Source organism: Thalassophryne amazonica, chromosome 7 (assembly GCF_902500255.1).
Source record: "Thalassophryne amazonica chromosome 7, fThaAma1.1, whole genome shotgun sequence".
NCBI classification, from domain to species: Eukaryota; Metazoa; Chordata; class Actinopteri; order Batrachoidiformes; family Batrachoididae; genus Thalassophryne; species Thalassophryne amazonica.
In genome coordinates, this window is record NC_047109.1 from 110109475 (window position 1) to 110122450 (window position 12976).

Here is a 12976-nt window from a genome sequence, read left to right on the forward strand (position 1 = left end):
TGCTATTTTGGATGCGCATCGGTCCAACAATGGCAAAAATTACTGAACTGAATATCGGAGGGTTGGGACGGATCTGACGAAAGTGCTGTAATTCACATCCTAGTCATGTTGTCAGTCATGTATATTTTTCTTTAGAACAGTAGAATATTAGTTTCACAGTTTGAGATGTTTTGCTAGATGATGAGTTAGCAAAGTACATCCATCATCATCATCAATCCCTAGTTTTTACCCCACTTCTTGTTTGTTGGTGAAATACTAAAGAACAAATTTTCACAAAAACTAGTTAAATGATTTAGTAAGGTCTAATGTAGAAGCCATTACATTTAGAACAAAGGGTCAGAAGACAATAAATAAATAAATAAATAAATGATACAGGAACAATACAGCAACAGAAAAAGTAAGAATATTTTAGGCTTTGACAGAGTAATTCACTTCCACACTCAGAACACTTTTATAATTAACCGATATGCAACTTGGTGTTAGCTTTTGTAAGAATTTTTTTCAACATAAAAGTAAACATTTTTATAAAGTAAATACACCACAAATAAACAACAGCACAAGGGTAATGTTACACTTGTATCAGATATGCTGCTTTTGAGGCATAAAACCTTCCACTCAGTCATCACAGCGGTTCAAAATTTAGGTTCTTTACTAAACCCAGTTATTCCAATTAAGGGTCCTGGGGAAGGGTGGAGCCTATCCCAAGAAGCGGGGTATACCGGGCACCAGTCTATCGCTGGGTCGACACATATAAACACATTTACACTCTCGCTGATGGTCCATTAAAAGTTTCCAATCTACCTAACCTGCATGGCTCAACTGACTCAGCCGCTGCCATATCCTGTGCTCAGTCCTTCAGTATCTTATACGTCAGTAGTATAACTTTAAAATCCACGCTCATCCGAACAGGCAGCCAGTGAAGAGAAGCCAACACTGGGATTATACGGTCAAACATTTAAGTTCTAGTCAGAACCTGAGCAGCATCAGCATTGTGGATCACGTATAAAAGTCTATAAACTTTTACTTTTAAGAGATAAACTGTAAAAACAACATGGGAGTCACAAAACCACAAAAAGCGATATACTACCAGACGTTTAAAATATACTCTGATATGATTTTAAGGCCATACTGCCTGCTACTCAGCAACAATGTTAATAAAAGTTCACATTTAATTATAACACGGGAATGCACACTGCTGGTGTGTACTAGCACTAGCATAAGTAGCACTTAAAAGACACCTGAAGACATAAGTTATAGGGAAAATGTAAAAACAGGTCACAGTCACCCTGACAGTTAATGGAATAAATGAACAAAGTGAGCAACAGTGACAGACAATAACCAAGAAGAGGTCACTGTAGCGGTTTGGATACTGCATGGTACTACTAATGACAAACTTAGTACGGCGTCATCGGCATACAGAGTTAAAAACAGAACACCGTCTTAAAGCTTTTCCATCAGCTGACTCGCATGACCAGGAACACTGCAACTTTGGTGCAACTAAAGTACTAGACCAAAACCCAACATGAGGACACTCAAGAGGTTCTAGCACATCTTTTTACCCTGTAGAATCACTGACATAAACCTTAAATTTTAGACTCAGTGACTCTGACAAGTCCAACATGACTGCATCATGTAGGTACAACAGCAATACTCCAGACCAAACGACAGTTCCAGAGCTAAGATGACCTTCCAACAATATTGTTTTGCCAACTTTGAACTAATATTAATAATTTCTAAAAAAAAATAAAAATAAAAAAAATAAAAAATAAATCCAAAATAGTTTAAAGTGTAGTTAAATGGAAACTTCAAAAATACTTTTGGGGGATAATATTTAACTTGAAAAGTCAAAACATACAGAGCGTTACAAAGTCTTGAAGTTGAAAAAAGGGGTGGGAACTGCTAACTGCCTTCCCTGAAACTGAAAGACACTGAGACTCTGAAGACAGAGAACTAGAGATGGTAAATAATACGTTATCCAGATGTCAGTCGCACGGGTGGTAAATCTAACTGGAGTTTCGCTGTGCAAAGTTACTCACTCATGGTGCTTGAAGCCTGACAACATTCGACTCTGCTGCCCTGCAGTCACATTTTCCACCGGACCAGAAACGGTAGCAAAGAAAAAACAGGGGAAGAAGAAAGAGCGACACTATGTGCAACAGACAGGAAGAGAGGGTGTTAAAAGTTAGAGGACAGCATTGGCTGTTCAGAGACGAAGCGAAGGAGAGTAACCGGGAGGGAATGGGAGGAGGGAAGAGGAGACCCGAGCCAAACTGGTTCGTCATGCACGACATGCCAATGACGAGATCCACATGATCCGCCCCATGCCTCCTTCTGTCTCTCTCTTCCCATCTCTTAAACAGCCAACAAACCCAGCTGGACACAAACGCTCCCTCTATCTTTCTTGTCCTGTTTTGGTCTAAACTCACTCAAGGCATATAGATGTGTTCTGTTTTACTTTTTAATGCTGTAGCTGCTCTTCAGTTTCTAAACCCACATAACACACAGCAAAAACACCTCGTCCTAACAGCTACAACTCAATGTTTTAGGACACAAGATTTTCACTTTATTCTACTTAAACCAGAAACATGGTTTTTGCTGCTCGAGGAAACCGACCTTCATTGGCAGGAACTGTTATTTTATTGAACACCAAGCTCAATAATTTACTCGTACATTCTTTAGGCTGCTCCCTTGTTTGCACTCGGGGTCTCCACAGCAAATTTGAGGTGGATCTGCGTGTTGAATTGGCATAGGTTTTATGCTGGTTGTCCTCCCTGACAACACATTACATGGAGAAATGTGGCAGGAGTGGGGTTTGAACCGGGAACTTTCCGCACTCAAGCCAAGCACACTAACCACTTGGTCACCTTCCCCGCAAGCGCAATAATTTACTAACAATTTTAAAGCATGATGTAAAAATGTTAAAAAAAAAAAAAATCCTAAAGATTGAGAAGTTCCAGCTCCATTAATTAAGAACATGACAAAAACATCAGGTGAGAAATAGATTTCACTACAAGATATCCCGTAAGAAAATGATTTGAATCTCTGAACCAACACCTGAACCGTGATAACAGGTGTGGGCATGAATGGCCAAGTCAGTTCAGGTTTTCCTTGCAACCGATTGCCTCCACAGGTGGTTTTTACTGATTAACTCCTCCCCTCAACTGAAACCCCAACAGGTGATGAGTATCAAAGAAAACTAGCACCATATTTTCCATTCATGGCCACACTTGCTGTGGATTTTTTTTTTTTTTTTAAATCAAAATTATCTTTGTATGAAAGTCATTTGTGGTGTGTAAGAGTGGTTGCTCCCCTATACACTGTGCCCTATACACTTAAGAACTGGAGACCAACCGATATAGATTTTTGTGGTCAATATTGATATTAAGGAGCTAAAAAAAAAACTAATTAATTTACAATCTCAATATATACACAAAGTGGTAATGATTCTTAACAATTCATTATCAAAACCTAGTGGTGGGCACAGATAACCAAAAAATTAACCTCGATAACAGATAATTGAAAAGTTATCTTCGATAAAGATAAAACAATAAACCACCCAAAAATGTATCGGAAGTTACAGATAACCGATAACAGATAAATTCCAATATTGTCTCTGGTACATTTGCAACTACTAGTAAAACGAATTTAAGTTTTAATGACACAATAACTTCTACTAATATTAAAAGTAACAACAGACCCACACACTGAGACCATACTTTTGTCTTTGAACATTCTGCCCCTGCTGGAAGCTCTTGTTTACTACAGAGCTCTCAACACAGAGGCACCCTGACAGCAGCCATAAAGCCAGCTCTCTCTCAATTACAACACTCCGGTCAGGCGGAGGTCTTGAAAAATAGTAAGTAACCATAAGTCATGCTGACTTATGGTTTTGATTTATAAATAACATTAATACTGATAGAATAACTCCATTAATATCAATTCTGTCATTTGTACAAAGTTCAAATATAGCATACCGTATTTTCCGGACTATAAGTCGCACCGGAGTATAAGTCGCACCAGCCACTTTATCCATTATAAAGAAAAATAAACCATAAATAAGTCGCACCGGAGTATAAGTCGCACCAGCCACTTTATCCATTATAAAGAAAAATAAACCATAAATAAGTTGCACTGGACTATAAGTCCCATGGACATACAGGTATGTTAACATGAAAAGTTCAGATGATAATATTGTGACGGCTACCGTTTTCGGATGCATATTTAACCAGTCTTAACTTGTAATCTGCAGAGTATGATTTTCTTTTTGGTGGCATTTTTTCGGGCCTTCTCCATTGTCTTGTTAAGTTATCAGTAACGTTGAAATTTTTATTTTTCTATGGTAGTCAGAAGTCGCAGGAACAGTCACACAAGCCTCGAGTGCCCTCTCGTGAGCTGCATTTTGCCTGTTTGTATTTTGCGGACCACATTGCGAGCCAAACCATGCAGCGCCTACCTGCGCAGCTCATGACCGCCCAGCGGTGTCGATACAGCTCCTTCCAAGTGCAGACGCTAATCCTCCGCCGTCGCTCAGTGCTCCCATGCAGCTCTCGGCGTCAACTCTGCTCACACTGATATCCAAGGGTTGAAGCTGTTTTGTTAGCTGTCCCGGAATAAACACCATGTTCGTCTGCTTCAAACGCTTTTCACAATCATCAACACCAGCTCCTTCCAAGTGCACACGCTAATCCTCCACCGTCGCTCACCCAGTGCTCCCACGCAGCTCTCAGCGTCAACTTAAACACTCTGCTCACACTGATATCCAAGGGTTGAAGCTGTTTTGTTCGCCATGCTGGAATAACAGCAAGCACCGTGTTCGTCAGCTTCTCACGCTGTGGGTGAGGTGAGGAATACGCGTCCAACGTTCTGTTCTCTGATTGCTTATCGCGACCAGCATAACCTATAGGACGGCCACCATACTACAGTGCCCATGATGCATTGCATTTCCTTTTCTGGTGGCCATTTTAAAACACAGATTGACTCTGTCACGTAAAATTGTTTTGTTACAGTAAATTAATTGAGATCCTACCGGTATATTTTTCATTTATAAGTCGCACCGGAGTATAGGTCGCACCCCAGGCCAAAACATGTAAAAAAGTGCGACTTATAGTCCGGAAAATACGGTATATCTTTTAATGTTGAATAATGCAATAATTCTGAGGTTTTGTAACAAACACAGACAAATCGCAAAAGATTCTGGGTAAAAGTGCCTCTGCTAAACACTGATTGGTTCAGTCACTCATTATGTAAACCAACACGTTAATGTGACGTCTGTTGTGTGTTGGTGTTCATTTTTTTATTTGTAAAAACAGGCATTTTTATGGAGCCCTGGAAGTGTCATCGCAAAATGTTTTGCATGTGGAGAGAATGTGCGCACGTTTTATGATGTTGTAAAACGTGCTTTACACTGTGCGAGATGATTTTTCATGCAGGAATTTTTTGGACCGAGTTTCAGGTTAATCGCGCGTCCTGCATCGTGTAGTGTACATGGAGTAACAAGCTGCGTTTAACATCTCAGGACCACCTCCTGATCGCCGATCGTATGGTCCAATGAAAATCAAACCTGTTTGATATTATTCTGGTCGGCTGTCGTGAGGTTATCCTCCTGCTGAAAAGCTACAAGCATCCAACCGCTCACACTGTGCCTGTGCAAACACTGCAGAGCTGTCTTGTAATGTTATTATTATTTTTTTTTTTTGCTGTTGTTTTGTTTTTAAACTTCATTTGTAAAAAAAAAGAAAAAAAGAAAAAAAAAAGCCATTTGCAAAGCCAAAAAGTTGATTTGACAATCATCTGATATAACCGGGGTCAAAACAAATACAACACTGCCATCTACTGGTTCCCAGACGCTTAGTACTGAGGGCGAATACTGCCATGAACACTACTGGCTAGCAGATGGCAGTAGAGGCATTGAAAACAAAATTCCAGATAATCCCTGTCTGCTACATTTAAAATGCGTGGAATTTAACAAACGCAAATACAATAACAACGTCTACAAACCCAGAGAATATATTCAAGAGAGTTTTAGGCACTAGAGTTTAATGCTGTTCGTGGAGCCTGAACAGAGTGTCTGAAATGCATTTGTCCTGTCATGAAAGTGAGATTACATCATCCTACCCATAATGCACTGCTGGGCTCAGCATGTGCTCACAAAACCTTAAAAATTAGCACATTACTTTAAAACTAAAACATATATCTGATATTTTCACTTTATAAAACTTCAGACATGACAGTAATTTTAAATAACTTGTCCAAAATTAGTTTGGTTAAAATTTCAACCATAAGTTAAAAATGTATGCCTTTGGATGACTTAGGTGATATTGCCAGCATATCAGTATGGTGTTAAAGGAATTTTTTTTTTTTTTTGATCACTTCTCCTTTGTCTGCAGAAGATAAACGCTTTTCATAGAAGCAGTTCTCTTCTGTTTGCAGAGGGTATAACTGTATATCTGTTACAAAAGTTTTAACAGGTAGATGCTGAAGTGATTTTAAATTTTAGAAATGCTTGTTGCTGTTAAACTTTATCGGTCTAAAAGTTATCGGACAAAAGTTAATCGGAAGATAATTGGTCCGATAATGGTTTTTAAAGTTATCTAAAAAGATAATCTGATAATGAAAACATTATCTTCGATAATTATCTGTTATCAGATTATCGGAACTGTGCCCACCACTGTCAAAACCATATGATGAATAAATGTAATTCAGGCTTGATATTTCACAGTTCAAACATGAACTTTATTATACATGGCTATACTAACCAGCGCCCATCACACTGCCTTTACCTAAATTGGAAGATGCCACATCACACTGCTCAGCATTTGCATAAAACAGATTTTTTAAATCTATTTTAGCCATGCCTAGCTGTGTGGCAAAGCAAGTGCATTGTCTCTTGTTGCTGTAAAACTCCCACTGATTGAAAATGAATGGCAGCTGGTCGCTTTGCCTCTGTCTCTTGTAGCTAATGTGACCAAGAGGTGATAGGGGTTCCAGCCATACTTGACAGCACTGTAAACAATGATGTTGTGGCACCCTCTGCTGGACAAATTATCTAATGACACTGTTTCCAGCAGCCAAAGTGTTTCTCTGTATTGTTTATTCTGTAAAATATAACATTTAATATCAACAAATGCCAATACAGATATGTTTATGAAAGACTCATATGGCCAATATTATCAATATATCAGTTAGATAATTATTAAGATTACTACAAGAACCAAATTAGACAGAAAACGCAGCATTTGGTTCAATGCATCACACTCAACAAATACTGAAAACTGAAAAGACACTTGCTTACTGGGTCAAATCCATTTCAGTGTCAGGTCAGTTGGTCCATCTTTACTGTGAGTATGTTGATGCAAGCTGTGAACAGGACTCAAACTCTGCTCCAAACATTACAGGACAATGGGCGCTTTCACATGCCATGATTGGATCAAAGTCAGGACGTGCGCTCAGCAGTTTAGACTGTCTACTTGCATAACTTTGCCACTCTGTCACTTGAATTATCTGCCCTTTGTGTCTTTGTTCTGTCTCCTCTGTGTCTGCATGTTGGTTCGCGTTCTCCTCACCAAGCATCCACACTTTACGTCACGATGGCTGGTAACCATGGAGAAGTAACCTCACACTGAGGAACTGTGCTGCACCAATGTGCTGCTTAATTCAGTTCTTTATGTTCATTCATCCTCTGGACTCCAACACACACACACACACACACACACACACTATCAGGAGACACATCGACAGAGAACGACACGAAAGACAAACATAATAAATATAAGAAGGACATTAAAATAGATGCAATTAGATGCATAAGATGTGACTGGTTATGTTTACTTTTAAATGTTACAGTAACCTTAAAACATCAACAGATGGCAGCACTGTCCTAACCTTCACTGGCTACAAACAGTTGCCTTGGGGCAACTGTTTGTTGTGATTTGGCGCTATACAAGAAAAAAGTTGATTGATTGATTGATTGATTGATACTTAAAACACAATGAAATATTGACACATCATGTGTACGCTGAACATTTTTGGTAATGGATCTGTCTCATGTTACACAACAGGATTTAAGAAACTCGATTGACTTTCTTCATTTTTAAAGATATAAGAAAACCCTTCCACAAACAGGAAACTGCAATAAATAGGAGATGAAAGCCAACTAACCTTAAAAGTTATGGACTCTTTCAATTTTTGACCATTTAAAAATTTGGATTTTCTTTTCATTTTTGACACAAGTTTCTTTATGTCTGTGGTATTTTGAAAAATTATAGCTAATTTAATTGTGGGTATTTATTTTTAGGGGATTCCATATAGTGAGTTCACTGTATCAGAATTTGCAGACAACATGGAAAACAAACAAGGGTGTTGCTTTTTCCCCCCACTTTCAGTCAAAACTGAAAGTCTACCACATTCCTAGCACTGGTCTCCCACTGTCGATTTGTCCCAGTTTGCCTACAGATTCCACAAATGACAAAATCTGACCTGATTTATTTTAATAGCAGTCAAAATTAATGTTTCATACTATTACATACCAGGGCTTTTTCTAAAAAAAATTTAGCAAGGGGGCAACACCAGATGTGAGGGAGTGACTGCAGACTTTTTGAAAATTTGTGATAAAAATGGGGCATTCTGGGATTTCTTGAAGGACTGGAACAGCAACAATAGAGCATGGGAGCTGCCTGAAATAGGGCATGTATGCTGTATGCTAGGAATAATGGCAAAAAAAAAAAAAAAAAAAAAAATCATCATTTTGGCAAGGGGGCACGCAGCCATATCAAAGGGGTGTGGTGCCCCTATTCCTTGGTTTAGAAAAACCCATGATATACAGATGATAGCCAATTAGTGCTGAATACATCCAAATATGGTTGTGACCCATGATTGTCTGTGGGCACGCAAAATGTATAGTCTATGCGTCAACCCCCGCAGTGGTTATTATGTAAAATGTATCTGTCAACATATCAAAACAGTCTTCTGGATATGCTCTTCAGTGGCATGCTTTTTACTGGATTAATGCCCTGGATTTATATTGCAGAGGAGATTTAGAGGACGCTTCAGATCAGCAAATGCATCTCTGTACGCTACCCCCGTACACACACTAACTGAAGTCCACTGTGCTATGATCACTGCCCACTTGGTAACTCAAAAAAAAAGTGCTGTATTTAAATTTTGGCTTACACTGAAGTCTGGCATCAAAATAACTGAGCAGCCAAATCCACATTCAATCAGAAATCATTTTAAAAAGCATCAATGAAATTGTTTTGTTTAACACTTTAGTCATGACTGGAAACTGCATTGTTGTTGCAGGAATATGGATTTTCCAGTACGTATCTTATGAGCATTAGCGTTTCTGTTGCGAGCACAGTCACCGCTGTACTCTACCCTACTTTTCTGTGAGTACAAAGATCATCTTGTTGAGTTGATCTTGCATAGTAAAACAATGTGCTTCCACTGTCTGTATCTCTTCCCTCCATGACAATAATGGAGAAGATGCACATAAAGTATGTTTTGCCTGTGAAAAGGTGAACACAAAAATTATTTTGGCACAAAAAGGACAGATGGTTATTCCATTCTTTAGTGACTAACTCTAATCCTGAGTATATAAGAAAAACGTGCACACTCCATAAAGACAGGGCAAACAACCTGGACATTGTTAGTGATCATCAGACACAATCAACTGAATATTTAAACTGAGCCCTTCCATGGATTACTCAGGAATTGTTAACGCCTTGTTTCCTGGCTGTTACAGGGTGAAGGATAGAAGAACCTTGTTGTCCAAAACAATAAAAGGAAGTGAGGTCATGATCAAAGAAGGGAGGGGAACTCTACTTGGGAGAGTCTTTTCTCACTGCAAGCAACTGTGACAGAGAACTTCAGCCACTGGTGGAAATCCATCCCAGTACATATCACCTTGATGAGGCATGGTTCAACCACACTGTTAAGCTCCTGTTCTTCATCTGAGCCATCCTCTTTCATCCATACTTTTGCTGCCTCTACTGGTGGTTGGCTCTCACTGCGGTATTGTATCACTTCCTGTTCCGGAGCACAGCTGTATTTTGCTGTATCTGTTAGCTGTTTAATCTGCGCAGTTAGATTGATCTAGTTAACTAGATAAGGATTTGTTTCACAGTGTAATCTTCACATGCCTTAACTAAAGCACTCCCTCTGCTGAATCACCTCTAAATTATTTACACATTATTTACTTTGTGTGTTTTTAGGAATCCGCTAGCTTAGCGCAGCTACTAGCTCTTAGCAGGTTTAGCATTGTGGCTTCTCCTGTCTCTCCCGCACTTTTCTGCTCTGGGTGTGAAATGTTTAGTTATTCCTCTGCCTCCTTTAGCAGTAATGGTACTTGTAATAAGTGTAGCTTATTCGTAGCTTTGGAGGCCAGGCTGGGCGAATTCAGGGCTTGACAATAAGGCAATTTATGCACTGGCCCACAGGGCCAGTAGAATTTGAAAGTTACTGGCCCGGATGAAAATATCACTGGCCCAGAACCGGGGGGTAACCGATATGAATTTTTTAAATCAACACTCAGACATTAGAATTGGGTTTTCTTAATGCAAAAACACTTGAAAACAAACAATATTCTTATACTACATGATAAAAACCTTAAAGTGAGTCAACTTTGAAAAAAATGTCGGTAGGTAACTGATAGGAATTTTTTCAACACTCAGACATTAATACAAAAATAAATTTATTTCTTGATCATTTACAAAATTAATATGTTAAATTTCATATACCAAGCTCCCTTGCTAATGTCACCGTGGGGTTTCCACAAGGTCATACTGATTAGACTTTTAAACTGGCGTATGAAATCATACCAGATGTCTACCAGGACTTGGTATATTTATACTTACTTGTCAGCATATTCTGGCATGGCCCTACAAGTTCCACAGAAGACAACCTCGCTCTCCTCATCACACTCCAGCCATGGCCGTCTTTTCTTCCATGAAGCTTGCCACGTTTTCCTAACCCTTTTCTTCTCATATTCAGCATCAGCAGCCTTCCTCTTCTGTGTGTTGTGTGGGCCGCTGAAGAGGAGGTACTGCTGGCCCACCACCACCAGAGGGCGCCCTGCCTGGAGTGCGGGCTCCAGGCACCAGAGGGCGCTGCCGCCTCACAGGAGCAGCCAAGGTGACAGCCGTCATCTATCAACTGAGACAGCTGACATCCATCAGCGGAGGGGTATATCAGCTGGACGGCATCTCCACCTCATTGCCGAGATATCGCTCTACCAAGGAGGTAACGAACTCAGCCAGCCATACGGATTAATCCCTTATTGCTTGTGTGTAAAACGACTGAAGACTGAAAAGGACGTATTTGGATAAGTACTCTTATTCCTATATTACAGTGTTGTTTCTGATTAGAGGTGGAGGTGGTGTTTTCCACCCCACGTGTTGTTGGGTGCAGCCGCACCCACATCTGACTGTTTCTGTTCCTCACCAGCAGTACCGGATCCGACGAGCGGAGGCAGTGACCACCTGGGAGTTCGGGACTTGGCGGCTCCAGTATTCCCGGGGTTCGGTGGCGGAGGAAATCGGGTGGTTCCGGTTCGACTTGGACAGACGTCTCCTATCGTCGAGCCTGCCCACACGACACCGTTGGAATTCGACTTGTGGCCGAAACTGTAATTTGTTGTGTTTGTTGTGCGTGTTCACAACAGTAAAGCTTTGTTATTTGACTTTCTTCATTGTCCGTTCATTTGCGCCCCCTGTTGTGGGTCCGTGTACTTACACTTTCCCAACACTGTGCTTGTTTTGAGGGTGATAGCTGTTCTTTCCTTTGCTTCCCTGGTTTCTGCCCAGGGGCAGGAGGTTTCAAGAAATTCATAATATTCACTGCGCTCGATCTTGCTTAAGCGAAAATGATGCGTCGATGTTGAAGCGAAATTCGCGCCATCAGAAGATGCTCCTGCAGACGAAGTTCGTCTGCACTTCGGCAATGTTCCAAACATTGCGAAGTGGTGCAACATGTCCTGTCTCTGGTAGCAGTCTGTGAGCAGGACTTATGTCTCTTTTGTCCTTTATTTCACAATTATGACAAGAGTTTTTGGAGCGAGCAGCAGCCCCACAGCAGCGGGAGCGGAGTTTCGTTTTTTTTTTTTTATTGTTTACATGTGTGTGCGTGAACGGGACAGTTGGTCCTCAAACTGGGTCCCGCAGAGGCAGATGGACCACTGAAAACAGCCGTCATCCAGACGCAGCTCCTGCAGCAAATAATGATACTGCCTGAATTGGGAACGTCTCATGACGTTTGTCAGCTTTCCACAACAACTCGCTCCATGTGATCAAGGTCCATCATGTTATCTTGACTGACAACCAGAGCCGGTGAGCTGAATGGAAGCTCCTCCTATTTGATGACGCACCGGGGCGAATTTTCGCAGCAAAAGCAGAGCGACACACCCGGCGAAGGAGGCGCGTCCGTTGCCACGCGACCCCCGTGAATTTATAGCATCTGATCGCGCCCGGTGTGAATGCAGCATTAGACTAATAAATTTGCCCAAAGCGATTTTAATTCTTACTGGCCCATACGGACCAGTGAAATATGAACTTCACTGGCCTGTGGTGGCCCGGAACGTGTAAAAAAGGCCGCCGGGCCATCGGACCAGTGCTATTGTCGAGCCCAGGCATTGGAGACTCGGCTCCGCACCTTGGAAAATCCTACAGCTAGCCAGGCCCCTGTAGTCGGTGCGGACCAAGGTAGCTTAGCCGCTGTTAGTTCCCCTCCGGCAGATCCCGAGCAACTGGGAAAGCAGGCCGACTGGGTGACTGTGAGGAGGGAGCGTAGTCCTAAACAGAAGCCCCGTGTACACCGCCAACCCGTTCACATCTCTAACCATTTTTCCCCCACTCGGCGACACACCCGCCAAGGAACAAACTCTGGTTATTGGCGACTCTGTTTTGAGAAATGTGAAGTTAGTGACACCAGCAACCATAGTCAATTGTCTCCCGGGGGCCAGAGCAGGCGACATTGAAGGAAATTT

The 12976-nt window shown here is 41.1% G+C and overlaps 1 protein-coding gene across 4 annotated transcripts in view; it reads right to left on the reverse strand.

The window, feature by feature from the left end:
• The window catches only part of trak1a (trafficking protein, kinesin binding 1a), a 131722-nt gene that overhangs the window by 101745 nt on the left and 17001 nt on the right, over nt 1-12976 (reverse strand). The window contains exon 1 of one of the 4 annotated variants that reach the window (XM_034175333.1): nt 2037-2184. The exons of 2 other annotated variants lie outside the window; for them this stretch is intronic. In XM_034175333.1, coding sequence (XP_034031224.1) covers nt 2037-2040 — 4 coding nt within the window. In that variant the 5' untranslated portion in view covers nt 2041-2184. Of the gene's footprint in view, nt 1-2036; nt 2185-12976 lie in introns of those variants that run through there. One more of the 4 variants, XM_034175337.1, reaches the window with a different exon arrangement.